The sequence below is a fragment of the Cervus elaphus genome, chromosome 23, assembly GCF_910594005.1.
Source record: "Cervus elaphus chromosome 23, mCerEla1.1, whole genome shotgun sequence".
Taxonomy (NCBI): domain Eukaryota; kingdom Metazoa; phylum Chordata; class Mammalia; order Artiodactyla; family Cervidae; genus Cervus; species Cervus elaphus.
The window spans coordinates 20,701,831-20,726,370 of record NC_057837.1 but is presented as its reverse complement, the minus strand read 5'-3'; the positions used below and the strand labels follow the sequence as shown (position 1 = coordinate 20,726,370).

General features: G+C 36.7%; 1 protein-coding gene across 1 annotated transcript in view; it reads right to left on the bottom strand.

Moving 5' to 3' along the window:
- MALRD1 (MAM and LDL receptor class A domain containing 1) overlaps nucleotides 1-24,540 on the bottom strand; it is a 515,151-nt gene that overhangs the window by 462,518 nt on the left and 28,093 nt on the right. The window contains exons 5-9 of the mRNA XM_043884605.1: nucleotides 22,766-22,856; nucleotides 12,163-12,264; nucleotides 11,432-11,578; nucleotides 7,607-7,773; nucleotides 982-1,074 (exon numbers count right to left, since the gene is read on the bottom strand). Coding sequence (XP_043740540.1) covers nucleotides 982-1,074; nucleotides 7,607-7,773; nucleotides 11,432-11,578; nucleotides 12,163-12,264; nucleotides 22,766-22,856 — 600 coding nt within the window. The remainder of the gene's footprint in view (nucleotides 1-981; nucleotides 1,075-7,606; nucleotides 7,774-11,431; nucleotides 11,579-12,162; nucleotides 12,265-22,765; nucleotides 22,857-24,540) is intronic.

Sequence of the window (24,540 nt, the reverse complement as noted above, 5' to 3'; positions counted from 1 at the left end):
TAATGCCTAGAAAAATGTATGAGTGTGATATTACCTTAAAGGAAAAAAATTGGTTTCATAAGCCACACATACAATCAGCCTCATTATTTTACACTTACACTCCAGCATAAATGTATTTAGGTACTCTTTATATAACACAAAATGAATGGAACCTTAAAGTACTGTACTTTAAAAATAAAAAGTCTAAACAGCAGTTAATAATACCAGAATTTTAATGTTGATCTGACATTACTACACATTGCAATATTGCCATGATATTAGAAAAGAAATGACAAACACTGAATATGAAAGTTTTTAAATGTTACCAGATATTTTTATGCACAATCTCAACTCTATATACAACACAAAACCCCAAGTTAATAATTTGAAGAGCTAGCATTCCCACTGAGCATATGTATATTTCAGATGCATCTTTGGACAGGTAGAGTTACCCATGCGTTATAAAGATGTGAATTCCTGCATTCAAAATATTTGCATATACTCTCCTGATTTTTCAGTACTGGTTTATTGTTTATTTGCTTCAAATGCAACTGGCTTCCTTGGTTGTACTGCACAGTGTTTGGGGATGCTAGGGAAGGAGCCCATGGAGAATGAGGATGCTTTAAACAAGAGTAGTTAATATTCTCATCATTTCAAAAACTTTTGTTGAATACTGAATTATATAAAATTTGAATGTGTCAATCTTTTGTTTGTGAGTGACCTGTAGCATCAGTATAAGAACTGTATTATTCTCTCCTAGATTTGATCAATACACTAACTCTGTTTAAAAAAAAAAATACTAGTTACTTTCTTGCTTCTCCACTCAAGCAAATTTGACTTGAGTACAGGTAGGTACAATGAAAACAAGTAATTGCTCTCCCTAAACATATGAATCTATATTTCTAATTTAAATGCTAATTTAAATTAACAACAAATGATAAATTCACTACAAGGCTAAAAATTAAACCTATGATAAAAAATACTTGTTTTTCCCTTTTATACCTTAAATGTCTTCAGTTCTTCTGGTATTACCACATCCACTTTCACCCATTTTCTGTGAGTTGATGTGTTGTATATCCAAAATATTTCTTCTCCCTTTGATTCAAAGGAAAAAACATCACTCATTCCCAAAATTCTACTCTCATATTCATATATGTTCCCTCTTAATTACATTTCAGTAGAGTTGATTGTACCTGTAGGATATTAAGTACTAAAAAATTGAAGTATTGTTTAAAATGGTATATTATATTTTAAGAGAAAAATAAAGAAATGGAGATAAGGAGGGATGAAAAGAGAGAGCACAGAGAATGTTTAAGGTAGTGAAAATACTCTTTATGATAATATAATAATGGATCCATGTCATTCATTATACATTTGTCCAAACCCACAGAATATGCAGCCCTAAACATGAACCCTAATGTAAATTAGAGACCTTAGGTGATAATGACATGTCAGTGTAGGTTCATCAATTGTAACATGTGTGCCATTCTAGTGGAAGATGATACTAATGGGGGAGACTATGAATATGTGGGAACAGAGGGTTTATGGTAAATCTCTGTACCTTCCTTTTGATTTTGCTGTGACTCTAAAACCACTCTATAAAAATTATCTTTTAAAAAATAAGGAAATAAAGTATATATACATAATAAAGCTGCCTATTTTTTATGATGGAGAATAAGTTTAGAAGAAAAATTTGAATGCAATCTTGAATAAAGTACTACACTTCAAAATATAAAATTCTAAGTATCAATTAATAAACCAGCTATTTAAACATTGATCCCACTGACATTACTACATTTTGCAATATTGCCTTGATTAAAGAAAAGAAAAAATGCAGGCAAATATTTAACATGAAAGTTAAAAAATGTTATCAGATATATTTTCTGCACAATCTCAAATATTTTTTCCTATGGAAGAAGTCATTCCAAGTTCCAAATAATGCAGTTCTTTTCTGGAGATTATATTTCTATTTTACTCTCCAGTCACTTAATCAGAGACCTTTCCATGTCTTCTAAAGCATCCAGGTTGCAAAGTATATGCAAAACTATATTGCTATGTACTGGGAGGTCATACAGAAAGGCAATGGCACCCCACTCCAGTACTCTTGCCTGGAAAATTCTATGGACGGAGGAGCCTGGTAGGCTACAGTCCATGGGGTCCCAAAGAGTCGGACACGATTGAGCGACTTCACTTTCACTTTTCACTTTCATGCACTGGAGAAGGAAATGGAAGCCCACTCCAGTGTTCTTGCCTGGAGAATTCCAGGGACGGGAGCCTGGTGGGCTGCCATCTATGGGGTCACACAGAGTTGGACACGACTGAAGTGACTTAGCAGCAGCAGCAGCAGGAGGTCATAAATCTGATAAAAGTTTGTAAAGTACTCCACAATTTTGCCCATGGTGTTGGACTTTTATGATTTTGATTGTGCTTTCATTCTATGAAATAACCCTATTTTCCTTAGATTTCGTGATATATATAATCACTGTGGATGGTGACTGCGGCAAAGAAATCAGAAGACAATTGCTTCTGTCAGGAAAACTATGACAAATCTAGACAATGTGTTGAAAAGCAGAGACATTACTCTGCTAACAGAGATCCATATAGTCAAGGCTATGGCCTTCCCAGTGGTCATGTATGATTGTGAGAGGTGGACCATAAATATGGCAGAATGCCAAAGAATTGATGCCTTCGAGTTATGGTGCTAGAAAAGACTCCTGAGAGTCCATTGGACAGCAAGGACATCAAACCAGTCAATCTTAAGGGAAATCAACCTGAATATTCATTGGAAGGACTGATGCTGAAGCTGAAGCTCTGGTATTTTGGTCATCTGATGTGAACAGACAACTCATTGGAAAAGTCCCTGATGTTGGGAAAGATTGAGGGCAAAATGAGAAGAGGGCATCAGAGGATGAGATGGCTGGATGGCATCACCAATGCAATGGACATGAACTTGGGCAAACTTCAGGAGATGGTGAGGCACAGGGGGGCCTGGAGTGCTGCAGTCCATGGGGTCGCAGAGTCGGACATGACTAAGCGACTGAACAACTATATATATATAGATGTATAGTGAAATACAGTGAAAATGCAGACAGTGGCATAAATATCTCAGGTTAAACTCTGAGACCATCTCTGTGCCCTCCATCTGTGAGATAGGAAACAGCACTGGAAGATGACATCTAGTTGTAATCCAAATGACACATGACATTCATCATTTTCAGACTCTTAAGAGCCTTTATCTCCTTACTTGGTTTCACTTATTTCATTCATATGCAAGATTTTCTAAATACGAATTTCTTTTTAGCTTTGTTCTTTGCCCTCTGTTATCTACTCCAATTTCCAGGTCTTAAATATTTCAGAGAAGATAGTCTAAACCCATTAAAATGTACTTTATTCTATTACTTATTTATATGAACAGTTAAGACTTTCATAAGACAATGAAACATACATGGCAGACACATATTTTCAGCTGATAGTTTCCAGATCACATCACAATGAAGTTATAAAGGGTTGAGAAACACAGCAAATATTTCTTTCAATAATTTCTTAAGCGACTTTAGCTATTTAGCACTGAGATACTATGTCCTCCGCTGATGCTTTTATTGACACTACCAGGCAAGCTGCATTTACCACGTCCCTTCACTTTCGCTTTATGAGGGTAATGTACAGCTGTTTTGCTCTTTCTTCACAATGACTAATTGATTTTCCCCATTCTACCTGAAGAAGAATGCATTTACATTTTGTTCAGGAGGCTGAGCATAGCTCCTTCTAAACTTAACTTAGCACTTGAAAAACCATTTAATGGTATATTGTGCATGAAATCCAGACTTTTCTACCACATTTTCCTATCTGACAACACAAGTCATGCAAACGAAAAAAATTTACTCCAACTACATATCAGCTTTTATTTTATATTTGTCCATACTCTCAGACTTAGCTAGTTACTTTCAACAGGTGTCAATGTAAAACACAAACTCGCAGGTCAGAAAAGCCTTCAAGTGATGTTCCAATTTTCTATTATCTTAAAATCAACCAATCAAAATTATTTAAATGTCTTTACTCCCCTAGATCAGCTTCCCAGGTGGCACAGTGGTAAAGAATATGCCTGCCAATGAAGGAGATGCAAGCAATGTGGGTTCCATCCCTGGGTCAAGAAGATCCTCTGGAAAAGGGAATGGCAACCCACTCCAGTATTCTTGCCTGGGAAATGCTATGGACACAGGAGCCTGGCAGACTACAGTCCATGGGGTCACAAAGAGTCAGACACCTAGGACTTAGCAACTGGACAAAAACAACAACAAAACTCCCCCAGACCAGGCTTAATAATGCCATTTTACCTTCCAAGAAAAATATTTATGATCAGATCTCTTAGAGCTCTCTGCTGCTTCTCCCCTCTTCCAGTGGTGGGGGGGCGGGAATCAGATATCAAATTCAAGTTTGTTTTTTTTTTTAACTACTTTTGATTGCATGTGGTGATAGGTCCATGTACTTTAGCAAAAGCTCTCCTTCAAGGAGAGCTTATTATAACTTTAAAACTTGTATCATCCAAGAAAAGATATTTTTCTAAGGCATTTTCTTTCCTTTCCCAACTACAATTTCCTCCTATTTATTTGCCAGTGGGAATTTTAAAAATATATAAAAGTCACCACAAGCTGGGAACCCTTACTATCCTTGGCTCACTGACATGGCAACTTTCATGAGGATAAAAGATAGGCTGTTGCTATGATTATTATCTTATAGATGATGGGCACAGACTTAATCCTAAGAACAGTTAGATGGTACATACACTGAAGCTGACTTTCAAAGTTTCAACTTTTTATATAATAACTTTCCTTTTACCTATTTCTTATTTCCCAAGCTCTAAAGTACTCCAAAAATAAAATTGTGCTAAGCTTTCTCCCTAGGTATTTCTTGGTTCACCTACACACATTATCATAAGGGTTGTTTTTGTTATTCTATCCGCAGATTATGTTAATGGTCATTTTCGTCAAGAGCTAATTTTTTAAATGATAGGTTTGAAGTCCTTTTTAACTTTGTGACAAAACATCAAGTTGTAATTTAAATATACTGTGATGCAGATTTTGCACTAGTAACCGATGTGTTACATGTAGCGAGCACAGTGAATAGTGTCAGAAAAGACTGGTCAGGGCCTTGCAGAATACTGGGTGAACTCACAGATCAAATATCAGTCAACACTGTCTAAGATGCACCTCCAATTGGTTCTGATTAATACTCTGGATCAGTTCTCCACGGTTAACTTCTTTTTACAATGTGGGAGACAAAATCTTGATAAGTCTATTATTATTATATGACATAGTATCTGAAACCAATTTTTTTGCACTTTTTTCTTGTACAGTCCCAAAGCCAGAGGAATGATACTGCTCACTTCCAATAATTCATATCTCCATACACACATACTGAAACATAACCTACCACTGATGTTCAGGGTATTAAAATAATCCTTAGTAGTAGAAGATAACACAAATTTCTACTTAAACTTAGGATAATAGCTCTTTCAACATTTAATGAATATTAATTACCCACCTTGTGAAAAGCAGTATTGTAGCATCATACTTTTTAAAAAGCATCTTTAACTATAAGCTCAACAAAATTTCAGAATTTTCTTGTACTATGCCTTTGTTGAAGAAGGATTTGAAAATTACAGAACGTTTCAAAGTACATAAAAGTTCACTGGACTTGGTTTACATGGCATAGCTGATAATAACTAAAAGATGCCTGAAGCTTGAATGCTACAACATATATAGATAAAGTTAAACCTATTTTTGTTTGTAAAATTTTTCCAATTATCTGAAAAGTTTGGAGCCCTACAGAAAGGGCAGGGAGATGTTTCAGCCCCTCCACCCACCTCATACCACATCAAATTGAATGAAATATATCAAATAGATTCTAGGCAGTGGACTGCCAAATACTACTGAAAAAAAAATGTGATGAAAGTATAGTTACAAAGTGATACAAATGTGTCTCATCCATGTAACAAAGGAAAATGTATTAGGCCATCTAATGAGAGTATTCAGCTTCAGAAGTCTGTGAAGGTCCTGGAAAAGAGAAGTAGAAGAAAAAAAACTGGATATGATGAGAATGACACAAAAAGAAAAAGGGACAGGTGAAATGATAGAACTCGGGAGAAAAAGAATGCCTTTTCAATGTTCAAGTGTCTTGGTAATACGAAGTCTGATACTTGAGGATTAACTATGAAGTCACTTCACACTTCTAGAGTCTATTATACAAGATGAAGTACAGAAAGAGAAAGGCAAATATCATATATTGGTGTATACATTTATGGAATCTAGAAGGATGGTACTGAGGAACCTATCTGCAGGGCAGCAATGGAGAGGCAGTCATAGAGAACAGATTGCGGACACAGATGGAAGAAGAGGGTGGGCCACATGGAGATAGTAGCCCTGAAACATATACATTGTATGTGTAAAATTAGATAGCCAGTGGAAATTTGCTGTATAATACATGGAGCTCCAATCTGGTGCTCTGTGACAACCTAGAGGGGTGGGATGGAGTGGAGGGTGGGAGGGAGGTTTAAGAGAGAGAGGACATATATATACCTATGGCAGACTCACGTTGATGTATGGCAGAAACCAACACAATGTTGTAAAACAATTATTCTCCAATTAAAAATAACGAATTTTAAAAAAAGAACAAAAGAAAATGCTTCGGAAAGATGGTTAGTGTGGCACCTGGTAAGTACAAGTGACAAACTTTTGTTGAAGCATGAATCTGACTGATGTCACACAGAAGTTTCAACTCGATTAACCCAAAGCCATTTGAGCAAAAGGGAACTTGATGGGAGGCTTTTACTGTGCTTTTCCAATGTCAGAATTCCTGTAATTATTATCAAATGTCTCCCATTTCTACAGCAACTGCTGTTTACCCCTATAATTTCTTTATCCCTACCTGTAAATGAATTTTTCACAATAGAAATTCTCAGTGTCTCAAGTATTTTTTGCATGTGTAGAGAACTGTTTTCAGTTAAAGTTATTTTTACTCACTAGCATTACCACAACTTTCACTCTGCCCGATGCACTATTTTTTTCCAGTTATATGATTCATTTGGCTTATTTAATCAGCAATTACCAATCTTTTAAAACTGTATCTACTGTAACAGAACAAGTAATTTGCTTTCATCATACTTATAGCTTTAAGGATACAGAGATTAAAAGTCCAGAGCAGATCACATCAACACTTCAGTGTAGAGTTAATAATATAGAATCCCCAATACATTATGACACCATAGTTTCTTTTAACATATTTTCATAAATTTAAAAAATCTTATGAAGTTTTTACAAACTACCACCATGACTTTTGTACATGACAATATCTCTTAAACCAACTTCTTAGTACATTTTTTAAAGGTATACCAAATGAACAAGGTCCTATTTTATAGCACAGGAAACTACATTCAATATCTTTTACTAAACCATAATGGAAAAGAAAAACATAAACTCCCCCTCAGAGAAAAAAAATAAAAGTATATCAAATAAAGGCAAGTTAAAGAATACCTTCAGTCTACACATAACTAAGAAATAGAACCAAAAATTGCCAAGAATAGAAATTTCATTTATTAATGAATTTGAAAGTAATACAAGTTTCTTCTCACCTTATCATTAGACAGTCCTACTCTGAGAACACTGTTTTCCATAGCATAATAGAATTGAAGATGGCAGCTCCAGCCCAGGCAGTGATACACAGAGCTATTCAGATAAGCCCTGCTGTCTAAATGGTTAAAAGTAGAAGCTTGCTTAGCCCCTACCCATAGACAGTAACCTGAAAAATAAAGGGGGGAAAGCAACTTAGAAAAAAAATTCAGCTGTTTCTGTTTGAACAAAATTATCATGTTTCTGGAATTTTCAAAATCAAGTTTGAAGCACAAGTAAATTATTTAAAAGAATAGGATTTCTTTTTAAGTAACATCAACTATAAATTATAGATTTTCACTTCCATATTTTATTTTGTATTTTTTTTTTATGTGGACCATTTTTAAAGTCTTTATTGAATTTGTTCCAATATTGTTTTCTGTTTTGGTTTTTTCAGCCATGAGACATATGGGATCTTAGCTGCCTCACCCCCTGCATTGGAAGATAAAGTCTTAACCACTGGACCACCAGGGAAGTCCTGCCATATTTGATTTCTAAAATGCACTGTAATCTCATCCTAATTCCTGAAATCAAAGTTTTATACTATCCTCAATATGAATGTTCTTATAAAAAGAAATCTATTGATATAAAAATCTCTGTGCCACCAAATGATCATTTAAATGTCACAATGCAATCTTTCTTTAATCAAAAATTCCTCATCTTTCTTCCCAGAATTATTTTCCCTTTTGATTATTTTTTCTATTCTTCACAGGAAAACCTACATCATTTAAGGGAATGTAATTTAAACTGCCTCTTTCTGATCAAACTATGTTGAAGCACCAGATACTTACAATTCCACTAAATTACACAGATGGGTTTTGTAGTGCATAAAAATATTGTCAATCAATTTTTCCCATCTGATTCTTAAAACTAATTTGGATTTGTTTTAATTCAGTAATACATATAATGCAGAAACACAAAGCTATTTCTACATTTTCATAACTTTAATTTTCAAAAATAAGGTCTTTCAAATGCTCTATTTCCTTTTAAGATAGCAAATGTTCCTACAGCTTCAAAAAAAAAACCTATGAATTTAGTGAAGCTCTGATCGACTTTAATCAAAATAGTACAATAAATTAATACTTTGCCTCTGACCTATGCACAAGGAAATGATAAATGGCATAAAAATACATTTTTACAAGAGCAGAGACAGAATAAACCCAAGAGAAAACATCTCAAAAGATAAGGAAAAATAGATACGATGAACAGAGTGATGAACAGAGCCAAAACCATAAAACTCTCAGACTTGAGACCAGACACAGGCTGTCGTAGCTAGAATTTCAACTACTTCAAGTGCTGCGCAGTCCTGGATGAACAGAGTCTAATTCTATCAATGAAGTCAGAGATTAGGGCTGGGAACCTTGCTTATAAACTGAGACGGGAAATATGCTTACCCTCATTGCTGTGGCTAGGGCTAAGTGACAGAATGTGGAAAACATATGAGCCCCTAAAAGAGGGCTGTTGTTCACATAAGGTTCTGGGTTGCTGAGTAATATCACAATAAAACAGCTGAACAAGCAGGCAGGAACAAAGAAAAAGAGCAGTAAAGAATAAAGGTAGTGGAGAAAGAGAACAAATCTCATTGAAAAAGAGCCTGCAAAATTTCCTGTTTCTGGACCACTGCATAAGGAGCTTGGAAGTTGTTACTCCCATCCACTCAGCAAGAAAATATATGAACTGAAAATCAACAACTCCTCTTATACCCCTGAGAAAATTGAGGTCAGGGTACAAACCACTGGGCAGGAATTGGTGAGAAGAGCAGATATAGAGAATCACAACTTTCAAGACCAGAATCCCCAGAACAAAAACTTCTATGGGAATCAGTACTGGGGGTGGAGACAGCTAGACCGTAATGGATGAACTGCTAGAGGCTCAGGGTGGACACGCTTGAGAGCTGAAAACTCCAGACAGTCCCACCTTAGGGAGGACCCTATTCTGTTTTACCTCCAGGAGCCCTACCGGCTTCTCACAGTAAGAGTTAGAGAAGAATCCCTTTTTGCCTACAGCTAGGGGAATAGACGGTTGCATGGCGCCACTGACTCAATGGACATGAGTTTGAGCAAGCTCCAGGAGATGGTGAAGGACGGGGAAGCCTGGCGTGCTGCAGTCCCTGGGGTCGCAGAGTGAGACGCGAGCACTCTCACGTGACTGAAGCAGTGAGCACAGCGCAGCGGAAAAGGAAAGCAGCCATTTTGAAATATACCGGGCCTCTCCTGTTGTTCTCAACAAGGCTTTCACTCAAAACAAACTATTTACCACCACCACATAACTGACTGCAGTTGAGATCAGGGAGAACTGCAATATCAAATCCATCAGGTTCTAACCTTCCACATGAAATGAGGAAAATATCCAGACCCAGTCCCCTCTGGCATTCCTGTCTCACCTGATGTAAGGGAGAAGGATTTGTGAAGGTTTTAGAGCCAAGGTACCATTTCTCTCAAAGACTGAGATTGACTCATGGGACTGCAGTATGCTTCCCCTCCTCTCACAAGTTATCACCACATCAAAAGTGGTCTTGCAAAATAGCAAGGGCATGTTATCAAAAGAACAGCAGGCCTCGGACCTTATTTCAGAAGACATCTCTAGGGAAACCCAAAGAGAACAGAGGGACAAAAACAAAAATATCAGATGCAATTTTCATCTCAGACATTAAAAGCTATTGCCATCAGTAAACAGAGTCTTATCTATAGCTGGAAAAATATATAAACTCATATTAAATACCTATTTATCTTAATTCCAATATGCCTGCCTTTCACAAAAAAAATTACAAGGCATACTAAAAAGCAAAAAATATATAGCTTGAAGAGAAAGAAAAGCATCAGAACTACGCCCATAAAATGGCAGGGATGTTATAAGACTGAAAATTTTTTTTAATTAGGATTAATAAGAGTTCTGATAGAAAAAGTAGAAAACATGCAAAAAAGATAATATAGGCAGAGTAGAATGTTAGGAATAAAAAACACTAGAACAGAAATGAAGAATGCCTTCAAAGAACTCATTAATAGACTGACTCAACTGAGGAATGAATCTGAGCTTAAGAAAATGTCAATAGGAACTTCCAAAACTGAAAAGCAAACAGTGGAAAATAAAGGAGAAATTCTATAATTCTATCTAAGAACTCAGGGAAAACTACAAAAGATGCAACATATGCATAATGGGAGTATGAGAAGAAGAGAGACAGGAAGAAAATGAACATTTGAAGTAACAATGACTGAGAATTTTCCCCCAAATCAATGTCAGACAGACACCAGAGTGCAGATCCTAGAAGCTCAGAAAACACCAAGTAGGATAAATGTCTAAGAAACTACACCTAAGCAAATGATTATATTAAAAAACTACAATCAAAGACAAGCAAAATTTTTGAAATACTCCAGACTTGCTTTGTAAGAAATGCTAGAAGGCATTCTTCAGAGAGAAGGAAAATGACGCAGATCAGAAACTCTGATCTACATAAAGAAAGGAATAGTATTAGAGAAGGAATAAATGAATGTAAAACAAAACATTTTATTTTCAGCTTGCTTAGCTGATCAAAGAATAAGTTTGTTCACAACAGGAATAGTCTTAATGTATTTGCTAATTAAGTGAAATGAATGACGTCAATAATATGAGAGAATTGAGGGAAGAATTAGGAGTATTTTATTATAATAAGGTCCTTGCACTACCCATGAAAAGTATAGAGTTATTTGAAAATAGTCTTAGATTAGTTGTAAATGCATTTTTATGATTCTAGAGCAAAAACTAAAAAAAGTAAAAATGGAAGTATAATTGATATGATTTGTATTGGCTACCTTCAGCATCACTGCTCTGATCTTGTTGAGGTGTATATTCTAACACAGGAATTTCTCTTGCTTTTGTGCGCATCCAGGAAGTTTGCCCAGCAGTCGCTTCTGATACCCAGTCACACATGTCAAATGCAAATCCACAGGCTTGACACGCTGAAGAGGGGAGAAAAAGATGTTGGGAGACTATCACAGTCTACTGGAGTCACTGCTTAACAAAGGTTACAGGTGCAATCAAGGCTAAACACACACACACACACAAATACACTAATTCAAACCAAGAAGCCTTAGAGTGAACTCTTCTCTTTAAAAGTTCTTAATTTGATCCAGACAGGCATCTTCCCAAATGAGAACCATTACCACGCTTCCATTGTGTTTTTTTTTTCTTATATAACATAATACCAGACTTTACCTACTTTATGGAATTCAGTTAGCTTAAATCATTTACTATTCATAATCACATTAAAATTTTAAAGAAGATACATTGTATTTAATTCCATGATTTTTAGAGCAACTGTTTTTCAAAACATTACCTTGATATATTTACTATCTTTCACTTTTTTTAATAAGCCACACACTTCCAATTACAAACCAGCTAAAACCCCAATGATACTCCTGGTACAACGAGGACACAGATGAGAACAGAGCTTGTCAAATGAGTACCCCTACTAGTGGTTTGATATTTCTGTTGGGGTCTGAGTCTCATGGATGGCAGGCAGGCATCTCATTTTTACACTTACACCTCAATCCTTCATCTGTAGAATCAAATCTGCAGAGACTTCTATCTGGATGGCACAGTTCCTTCTTGGTATTTGATGCCTCTTGACATGGCAAAATGTCATCTGTTAAATGTAAAGATTGGCAAAAAGTGAGATGTGGTATCAGTAGAAAGGATCATGAATTTCTCAAAAGGTTAACCTTTGTTCTACAGAGAGTGCTGAACCCAACTCTTCTCTATGGCAGCATCTCACCATTATATAGACAGAGAAAGAGATTCAGGAAGAGATGAGAAGAGAGAATAAAACCACCACGCCTGCACTTCTAGATTTTAATCAGATCTCTGTGGTGATTTCTAAGATCCCAAGCCAAACCATCTAGGTCTCCAGTGACGTAGTTACATGCCTTAATGTGTAAACAAAGAGCCTATCATTAGGCTGATAACTCTACATGTATCAAATACAACATATGGTACCCTCTTTACCTGGGTCTGCCCTGGATTTCCTTTCCCTGCAGCTCTTTCAAATGGAGTCTATTTCCGCCCACTCCCTCCACCCCCATAGTCCTCCCAACACAAAACTTGAAGATGGTGGAATTATCCTTTTATCCCCTGCTTCCACAGATAATTCTCACTCAGCACAAAAAGAGGCAAGAATATACAGTGAAGAAAATATAGACTTTTCAATAAGTAGTATTGGGAAAGCTAGACAGCTACATATTAAAGAATGAAATTAGAACATTCTCTAATATCGTAGACAAAAATAAACTCAAAATAGATTAAAGACCTAATGTAAGACCAGATACAATAAAACTCCTACAGGAAACATAGGCAGAACACTCTTTGACATAAATCACAGCAATGATCTATCTCCTAAAGTGAAGAAAGTAAAAGCAAAAATAAACAAATGGGACCCAATTAAACTTTTAATTAATTAAGCTTTTGTACAGCAAAAGAGACCATGGAAATGGGAAAAAAAAATTTGCAAATGATTACTGATAAGGGGTTAATGTCCAAAATATATAAACAGCAACACAACTCAACATCAAAAAACCAAACAATCAAATGACCAGGTTAAAAAATGGGCAAAAGAAATGAATAGACACTTTTTTCAAAGGGGAAATGCAGATGGCCAACAGGTCATGAAAAGATGCTCAACATCACTAATCGTCAGGGAAATGCAAATCAAAACCACAATTAGATATCACCACACACTAGTCAGAATGACTGCCATCAGAAAGAACACAGATAACAAATGTTGGCAAGGATGTGGTGAGAAGAGAACCCTCGTACACTTTTGGTGGGAATGGAAACTGATGCAGCCACTGTGTAAAGCAGTATGGAGATTTCTCACCTTCCTACATATTTGACTTTTGAATCTTTTGACATCAAATGATATCCCTCTCTGCCTGTGCCAGCTTGTCACCCTCATCTATGGGCACCGGAGGACCACCAGAACATGTTAAAGCTAAATCAAGTAGTGAGTCAGATCTTGTTTCCTCTGCTCAAGAACATCACATGGGCTTCTGTCCTACAAGTAGATGCAAAATTCCTTTGCACGATCCTCACACAAACCAGGCTTACTTTTGCCTCGGGACTTCTACATTTACACATGGCTTCCTTCCAATATACACATGGCTAGTTCCTTCAACTTATTTTCTGAGCCAAAAAAATATATATATATGTATATACACACACACACACATACATTCTCCATGTGACCATGTGTGATCTATTTAAAACTCTACTTAAAACTTCATTTCCCCTTTACCTGGCCATTCTCTTCTCAATTTTCTGCTGTTTTATTGTCACATAGGACATATCATCACTTGACATAAAATACCTTTTTCTATTTACTTGCTTAATTTCATTCACTGTCTGATTAAAATATAAATTCCATGAACTCAGGGATTACTTTTTTTTTTAACTGCTTCTCCCACGCATCTAGAAAAATTCTTGATGTAACATAGATGTTCAATATGTACTTGTTTAATGAATGGATAAATGAATGACCTAAGACCTATTCAATGAAATGTTTTAAAATAGTGCAGACTCTATCTAAATTGTTTGTATTTTTATTGGAAATAAAATTGAACCAATTGGTTATGAAAATGATTTATGCATAACATCCTTAATCTGGTTTCTCATAATGGAAGCTAACAAATGATGAATATGCAAAGCTTCTTGAACGTAAGATTCAAGGAAAATAAAACTGTATATGCAATTAAGGGAGTGTGGGCAATAAATGAAGTGAAGATTGCACAATAACAATTACCGTGAAACAATTAAAACAGTAATTTTTGTAGATTCATATAAGAGCTACAAATCTTCTACCCCTCGAGGTCCATAATTAAATATTTGCCATAGTTCAATTAGATGTTGTATATAACATCTAATTTTTCATTATTTGTACAAAACAATACGCACAAAAGTGCTGTAAACAAAAATAGCAAAACAGTCAAGTATAAATTGCACAGAATTTTTAAAAAAAATTTTTGATGTGGATCACATTTAAAGTCTTTGTTGAATTTGTTACAACATTGTTTCTGTTGTTTACATTTTGGTTTTTTGGCCACAAGGCAGGTGGGCTCTTAGCTCCCGACCAGGGATCAAACACGTGCCCCCTAGAGGAGAAGGCAAAGTCTGAACCACTGGACCACCAGAGAATTCTCATGCATGGAATTTAAAATGCAGGTTGTATCAATTGGTATTAAGTATCTTTCACCAATGTTCACCACTTTCACTACCTTTAGTCCCCCAAATGGAATTCAGTTCAGTTCAATTCAGTTCAGTTCAGTCGCTCAGTCATGTCCGACTCTTTGCGACCCCATGAGCCGCAGCACGCCAGGCCTCCCTGTCCATCACCGACTCCTGGAGTTTACCCCAACCCATGTCCATCGAGTCGGTGATGCTATCCAAACATCTCATCCTCTGTCGTCCCCTTCTCCTCCTGCCCTCAATCTTTCCCAGCAGCAGGGTCTTTTCCAATGACTCAGCTCTTCACATCAGGTGGCCAAAGTATTGGCGTTGCAGCTTCAACATCAGTCCTTCCAATGAACACCCAGGATTGATCTCCTTTGGGATGGACTGGTTGGATCTCCTTGCAGTCCAAGGGACTCTCAAGAGTCTTCTCCAACACCACACTTCAAAAGCATCAATTCTTTGGCACTCAGCTTTCTTTATAGTTCAACTCACATCCATACATGACCACTGGAAAAACCATAGCCTTGACTAGACAGACCTTTGTTGGCAAAGTAATGTCTCTGCTTTTTAATATGCTGTCTAGGTTGGTCATAACTTTCCTTCCAAGGAGTAAGCGTCTTTTAATTTCATGGCTGCAGTCACCATCTGCAGTGATTTTGGAGTCCAGAAACCAAATGGAATTGGCAACCACAAAAACAATGACATGGGGGAGGGGTGCAATAAATTGTCAATCGATTAATTTCCTGAACAGCTTTTTGTTTTAGCATATTCTATTTCAGAGCTCAAAGCTATTTAAAGATGTCACCTATATTTATATTCATACTCAATTTTCTCCCTCTCCATCTTCTCTCCCTTTAATTCTTATATTGCACCACAATCCAGCTATAGAAAATTATCTTTGACATTTTAGAATTCTCCATCAATGATGTACAATCAGCAGGATGAAGCTTTGTCAACAATTTCAAAGTCTCTATACCAATGAAGCCACATGTGCAAAGCCTGCCATCCTTCAAATCTTATCTTGTGCAAACAGGTTACATGAAATTGACCAGACTCCCTCAGATGGTAGAGAATGAAGTCCAAGCCTCAAGGCTACTGCTGCAAAAGTTATAATTGACATCTACTTTTGACTCCAGGGGTTTTTGACAATTTCTTTATCAGTTTTCTTAAATCAGTAATGAATTTCAATGAATAGTCATTAGATCTTAAAAGGTAGCTAGAAATTAATAAGTTAAAAAGGCAACTAGTTAAATAACGCTTATTTAACTGGATAGTATATAAGCATTATTCAGGTTTTCATCAAGAGATAACTTGTGTACTTGGAATGTTTATAAATGAGATTAAGGCAAAATCCTGGCAAACCAACCTAAAAATATTTACAGAATATTCACGATATTCTGATTGTGAGCTATATCATGCAATCTTTATAAAAATACATAGTGAGTAATTTGTTCAAGAATCAATGTTATTTAAGAATCAGTGATTAAGCATATTCTTATTTAGTCACAAACACTGATCTTTTTTAGTTACAAACACTGATCTTTTTTCATATTTGCTATTTTGGTAAAGCCTAAACAGATCTTCCTTCTAATAAACGCACAGTGAATATCCCTGTCTTGGGAAGGGCAGTGGTTAGATACTTACTATCTGAAAGCATGGAAGTAATCTAAAATATTTCTTTAATGTTATAAAAGGAATTTAGTTTCATTGTCCAATTTGAAAACCTTCAGAAACCATGATAATACCTATATCTATCACTTTTACAGAGTTGTTTATACTTCTATAGTAAAAAATAGAGATAAACAGTTTGTCTTTTTTCCTAAAGATAATAGTACACATAATAATCTATGTGGTAAAATAAAGTATAAGAACAAGAAAAAGCTATCTGGTGGATTTCTCATGATCAGAATTTTCCCAAATGTAAAAACTTACTATTTCTTTTTAATTAAAAAAAAAACTAAACAATAAAATTACACATTTCTGGTATTTATTTTTGTGTGTTTTAACAAACATAGAGCCATGGTCTGAAAATCCATCAATATTTCATTTAGTCAGTCAGGGCTGTCCCTAGTTGCTCTGATGGGTTGAACTGTACCCACCACCACCAATTCATATGTTCAAGTCCGACACTTAGTAGCTCAGAATATGACCGTATTTGGAGATAGGGTCTATAAAGAGGTAATTAAGGTAAAGTGTGGTCATATTGGTGGGCTCTAGTCCAACATGATTGGTGTCCTTATAAAAAGAGGCGCTCAGGACAAGGACACACAGAGAAAGAACCAAATGAAGACCAGGGAGAAGACAGTCATCCACATCATGGGGGAAAAAATGCAAAAAAATCCAAACTTGGTGACCCCTCGATCTTGGATTTCCAGCCTTCTGAATCACGAGAATGAAATTTCTGTTGCTTTAAGCCATCCGTTTGTGCATTCTTAGTCTCTTCAGTCGCATCTGACTCTGTGTGACCCTATGGACCGTAGCCCGCCAGGTTCTTCTGTCCACTGGATTCTCCAGGCAAGAATACTGGAGTGGGTTGTCATATCCTCCTCCAGGGGATCTTCCTGACCCAGAGATCAAACCCGTGTCTCCTACATCTCCTGCATTGGCAGGCAGGTTCTTTACCACTAGCACCACCTTAAGCCATCCAGTCTATGATAACTTTTTTTAAACTACTGCCTTAGAAAACATGCACTGCCCGTGGGCTGATTAAGGCAGGTAACTAGTGACACAGAGTGTGAAAGCCTAAAGAGGCAGCTGTCGATTTGAAAAATACACTGTAAGGTGAGCTAGTTTACTGTCTCTAGGAATTGGCTCACTCTGGAAGAGACAGACCCTCTGTGATCAGCAAGACACCAGGTATCAAAGCATCAAAACAGAGAAAATAAAAACATGGCAATAGAATTGTTTCCTTGTCTCAAAAGGAAAAAAAAAATCAAAACAAATTTTTGAAAGCACACTAGTTTGAAGAAGAAAATAGAGAAGTCTTGTCAGGAAACCTATATATCTTAAACAGAACCATTTCTATAAATCAAAATGACCACCAAAAGACTTATTACAGCATTCACTTTCAAGTGGACTCATTTCCAAATGCTATATGTCTGCTGTAAAATGACAAAAAACACAATGTTTCTATTAAACCATGGCAAATATTTGCCTCAGCTTAAATCATCCTGATAAAAATCTCATTATTTCGAAGACATATCTTTATTTTTGATACTGAAACAAAACCTAAAAAATAACATAATATTCTTAGCATAAGTGTAAGTACTGCTAGATATATTCCCAAGATATTTTATTAAATCTGCTTTTTATGGAATGATGCTTATGGCTCAGCAGAAATAAGAATTCATCCAAAATCCCAAATACTTGATATTTAAATAATTTCACATACTCTTTGTTCAATCTATTATTCAATTCTCAGCATTTAGCTGTGGAGGTAAATCAATACTGTGTGCATACGTATGTACAGCTACTGGGAGTATGGGGGCATTTTCTGTAAGAGGAGGCTTCTCAGAAAAGACACCCTGACTCAGTCTGAAAGGATATCTAATAGCAGGACAGGTCAAAAAAAAAATTTATGAAATAAGCAGAGGGAGCAATGTTTGCAAAGATACACAAAAAAGGAGATAACACTGGACTCACGAGTAGCTCTTTTGGGTCAGAATATGGGAATTCTTGGGGGAATTAAGAAGGAAGAAGTTGGGCTGGTGTGTAAGAGCAGGATCCTGGTGAGCTTATGTCATGACAAAAAAATCTGAATTCCATTCTGAAGGCAATGAGAGTTACTGAGGGATTTAAATAAAGTAGAAATTGGTCGCAGTTGGATGTTAGAAAGTACAAACTGGTGGAGAGCAGGTAGTAGTGATTAGTGGAGCGGAATAGACTGAAACTGGAATTTTCAAAATCCAAGAGAAAAAAATATGCGGGACAAACAAAATCAGAGTTGGATGAATAATAATGATAAATATGTAGAGACAATTGGAGAAATATCAGAACACACTCTCAATAATGTTTTGCACCAAATTAATGTGGAGGTGAGAAAGGGGAAGAAGGATTGAAGAATCCTTGGCTTCTAATGTAAGACCAAACAGACATCAATGACTAGATTAGGGAACATAGGAAAAGAAACAGAGTTTGAAAGAAAATTGGAATTTAATTCTAAATATGCTAATGTTGAGTTTCTGTAGCAAATGGATGCTCACTCAACTTATAAACCTGTTCTCCTTGCCTTCCTTTATTACAGAGGCCAAATTTAAACACTCAGTTTTCTTAGCCTCCCTAGCAACCAAGGTTATCTGCCTGATGATCATATAGCTGATGAATGACATGTCCAAAACTATTTCCTATGCCATTCCTTCCTTCTTCCTATCCTGAATGAGAGAGGTTATTCCAGAAGCATAAGATGGCAAGCATGAGGCAAATAGCAAGGAAACCCCTTAGTCCTTGAATATAGCAGTATCAGAGTTGAAGAATCTATGCCATGACTATCTATCTCCTCCTTGTCATCTGACAAGTGAAAGTCACTCAGTCATTTCTGACTCTGCAACACCATGGACTAAGCATTCCATGGAATTTGCTAGGCCAGAATACTGGAGGGGGGGTAACCTTTCCTTCTCCAGGTGATCTTCCCAACCCAGGGATGGAACCCAGTTCTCCCGCATTGCAGGCAGATTCTTTACCAGCTGAGCCACAAGGGAAGCCCCAAAACACTGGAGTGGGTAGCCTATCCCTTCTCCATGGGATCTTCCCAGCCCAGGAATTGAACTGAGGTCTCCTGGATTGCAGGCGTATTCTTTACCAACTGAGCTATCAGGGAAGCCTATTAAGTCATCTGAACAAAAGCAAAAATCTCAGACTTTTCTGCTTTCTTGCATCCCAATGCATATCCAACCCTATTTTCCATTGGAATAGGATTTTTTCATGGAAATGTCCAGAAGGTGTTGGGTTGGCTCTGCCTGCTTCTCCTGCCTTGGCCATCACCACCAGGACCACATGAAACTGAAACCATTGACTCTAGTCATCCAGAACCCTACTCCAGGGCAGTCACTGCCAAATGCAAAAAATCAGCACAAGACTAGGTCTCACGGTTCCCAAAGCTAGTTCTGTTCTTAAACCTAGAATTGGCTGACTTCACAAAAATTTCCTAAGGACATTATTTAAATGTAGGCCCCATCCTCAGTGATTCCCATCTAGCAGGGCTGGAATGAATCCCAGAATCAATCACTCTTTTACGTGATTCTGATGATTAATTAGATATAGTCTGTCAGTGCCTGAATCTGACTGGAGAGTCTCATTTGAAAATTTAATGCCACCTAATTTTACACAGTCCCACCATTTATAAAATGTAACTCCATCTGAATGCCAATCCTATCCCATAATGCTTTATCCTTTGTCTCCATTATTAGTCCTCATGCTGCTGTGTTTTCCTCCCAAAAGTTTAAATATGCCTTCAATCTTCATTCTATTTGAAAAATAAAAAACAAAACCCGTGCACCCTCACCTTCAAAGATTCAAAGAACACTCTGTGACCTTACCTGAGTATGGAATTTCTCTAAAAGGAAACCACTCACTCTGCAGCTTTCCCCAAGGGGAGATATCTTTTTCCGATGCCCCATAAAACACAAGGCCAAAAATTAAAGTCATCATCCTTCTAAATCCCCAATATTGCTTCCATACAGTGATTTATTCTTCCATGTTGTAAAAACATCTCGGCTCACAACATTTAACTTACAGCCCTGGGTCATCCATGCAGGAGGTCTGATTTCCATATTCATTGAAGACTTCAGTCATGGATTTTAAAGTTGTCTTCTCTAGAGCTTTATCTTATAATCTTGTATAAATGTAACAATCATGTAAAAGTCCTACCCAACAATTGAGCTTTAAAATCCATGTCTCATCTTCATCAAACTTTATTTCCACATCACCTCAGAACAATATGGTGATAACACTATCTAGAACTATTCTCAGAAATTGTCGGTGGCAGTATTTTTCTATGTGACCACAACTTTTCTTTGAATGTCCAAGTATCTGATGCACTCACTCCCACTATTACTGCATTTTCTGTTTCTATAGTGATTTTAAGTAGTTCAAGCGCTTACTAAAAATCTGGCATTTGTCTTCTGAGTGATAATTATGGCCCATCTACACAGGCCTTTGTCCTAGTGTATGGGTCATGGGTACTTAGAGAAATGGCTTTGCTTCCCAGAGCTGAAGATGAAGAGGTAAGTTCATGTCTGAAATGAGAGCAGAGTCCTACTACAAGCATTCTCAGGTCCCAAGCACAACCCAAGCATTTCCTCTGTACATTTGCTGTGTAAACAGTTTCAATGGCAACAGCCATTTCCTAACTCCCTGATGGTCCACGAAGTCCACTCAACAGCTGATTTCATGGCTTTGTTCTCCTTTGAGGGTGATCAGCCAGACTGGGCAATAAATACAACTATTAGGGATCATTTTGTCTGGCAGACCTCAATTTCTGTAGAAACTATTAAACTGAGATATATAATGTCCCTGCTGAAGTGATCAGGATCAGGGACTAGATGTTTCATTAAAAATTAAGTGTAAGTGGGCTGTGCTCTGGTTCAGAAACAACCATGCAGGGTAACAGGAGAGAGATTATTAGGGGAGTTTTGAATGGCAGATCAGGCGTTGCCTGGAGTTGACAGTGTATTCTCTACTGGCATATTGCTTCCCTTCTGATAAATCTAAGGAACATTATCTTCTTTTAGTGAAAAGTCACTGATGTGCTTAATAATAATGCTTAAATTATTTACTTCTAGGAATGGGTGGAGGTTACAGTCTGTTCCTTTAAAGTTCTACATTTCACTTATCTATATTTCAATTTATCCTATCATGATTTCTTACTAATATATACGGAGAACTGAAAATACAAAGATGAAAGAGAACTTTGTGTGTTACATGTTTAGAGGGGCTGTCATTAGCTCCTATAAGTTTACCTTGATTTGAGTGACAAGAGACACAAACTTGTAAGCTCTTATAACAGCAGAAGTGCTTTTTAAGCATCAAAGCACAATGCAAACATCCTTTAACAAGTTTCCTTGGTCTCTCTTAGGTAGACTGGAACATTTTTTCTTAACCACATTTCTTCTGTTACTGGAACATTTTGATTTTAACCACAACTACCATTTCTTGTTATCCAACTAGAACTCAGAACCCTCTCTACAAAATAGCTTTCTTGATTCTACCATATCATAATAAAATTTCAAAAGGAAAAAATTCTATCAAATATCTATACTCAAATATATCAAATAAATGTGATTATGGCATATGAGACAAGTGCTGCGATTCATGAGGTCGCAAAGAGTCAGACACAACTGAGCCGCTGAAATGAACTGAACTGAACTGAACTTCATCCTTACCAACTTATATTTTAAACATTGAACTTTCCTATTGAGAACAATGTGAATGGTGAATTGAATATTACACAGTTAATGTAATCACAGGACTGATATGGATAATTTTTTAGATATGATGTGTGGTTTATTGATCTAGTTGTTTCAGTCTAAATAGAAAATAGATTATAACTAATATACTTCTCCATTTGTGTCTTTCAGTGGCTTAGTTAAATTGATTCTCCAAGAAGACAGTTTCAAATCAATGGGGGCCAGTTTTCTCCTGATATCCTAGAAGGCATAGAATTCTCTGGGTAAGATTTAACTAAACAGTGTAAATACTGCTACAGGGTTCCAAATTTGAGACTAAATTACACACTTCAGTTCTTTATAGTAGCCTGTGTTCACCTCTAGCACAAATCCAGTCATTGTACCACAGTGTATAAGGACAGTAGTAAATAGCTCACTCTAAAACATTAAGCAAAAATAAGAGTAGATCAAAATCATTACCCAATGTTTAAACTGAACTGAATTTATTATACAATAAGAATCAGAATGAGAAAAATATCTTACCATCTGCTGGCAAGCAGCCTGAGCTGAAAGATATATCATCGATAGCTATGACTTCATCCTGAGCTGAAATCATCTGGCCTTGAAAAACAATCTGGACAAGAAAAATAAACAAAAGTAAAGAACAAGCAACAGTATTGTCTCACAGTCTTGTAGCACAGAGTCTACAAATAAAAGAAACATGATACTTCCTAGAAGCACATGGGTGACCATGCCAACTCCAAATGGAGAGAGATCTATATTTTGAAGAACAAAAAAATGCCAGGATGGGAGGGGAGTTGGAGGGAGATTAAATGCATGTATATGTATGGCTGACTCCCTGACCACCTGAAACTATCACAACACTTTTAATCAGCTATACTCCAGTAAAAATAAAAAGTTTAAAAACAAAACAAACAGACAAAACACACCTGAACCAAAAATGTAGTCTTCTCTGTATCTCACATGTGTAGAAGAGGTTGGGTAACACATTTGTGAAATGAGTCAACAGTCACCTGGTTTCTTCCCTGTATCATCTTCCATGTTTGGTTCCTATGCATTCATACTACTTAGCATTTACCAGTTCTGGGAGCCTCACTCCAGCTTAAGCTCTGGTTCTCGGCATTTTGCATCATTAAGCAAAACTAAAGAGCAGATCAAGTCATTACCTCGGTTCTCTGAATTTTACTTGCAGCCCCATCTTCAATGTCCTTGTGCTATCCTCCTGCACATTTTCTGCCATTATCTAAACATAGCTTGGGACACTGACTGGAAATCATTGTTCAGTGACTTACTATTAAAATGACCGAATATTGTACTGTGATGTGAGGCCAGCCCAAGTCTCCACCAAGAGGAAATACTCTAGCATAATGAATCTGAGACACTTGGAAAGATCAAGTAATCTTAATTACTTAAATCAATAAAACATTGGTGTATTGATGGAGAGTATTCTCCTGTCTTCACTAATGTGTGAGGCTTAATTCATGGATGCATTAAACTTGTGTGCACAACTCAGCCTTGTTCATAATGTAAACATTATTTCAAGACGCCACACTGCTTCTTAGCTTAACAATTGGTGTTGTATCACAAACCCTAGCAGATCATTTTGCTGTCCTGCATTTTCTTTTGTTCCTGTACAACATGATGTTCTAATATATTTCCTTTCAAGCCAGAGATTGTCTACTAGTCTATTAAAAACGTGATGAAAAACATCCATAATGTACCCAGTGAACTGTCCACATGCAGCCCTAAGAAAGTCATCCTTCTTCACATAAATTAGAATAACCATGGGACTACTTACAAGTCAGGACCATGATGGAAAAAGTCTGTCAAAGATTGTGATGTAGAGATGGTTTCACATGAAGGTACCATAGCATAGTGTGTGTGCTCAGTCATGTCTGACTCTCTGTGACCTCATGGACTGTAGCCTGCCAGGCTCCTCTGTCCATGGGATTCTTCAGGCAAGAATACTGGAGTGGGTTGCCATTTCCCGCTCCAGGAGATCTTCCCGACCCGGGGATCAAACCCATGTCTCCTGCATTGCGAAGCAGATTCCTTACCACTACGCCACCTAAGAAGCCTCTATAGCATAGTCATTGAAGTGTATATTTGGAATCAGATTATTTGAATTTAGATCCCAGATACACCACTTTCCAGCAGGAAGACCCTGGAGAAGTTACTTAACACTTCTGTGCCTCAGTTTATTTCTTTATAAAAAGGTACTGATAAGAATAGTTATCACCTATATGATAAGGTGTATGCAAGGTAACAAAAGAGTCATCACTTATACAACTGCACTT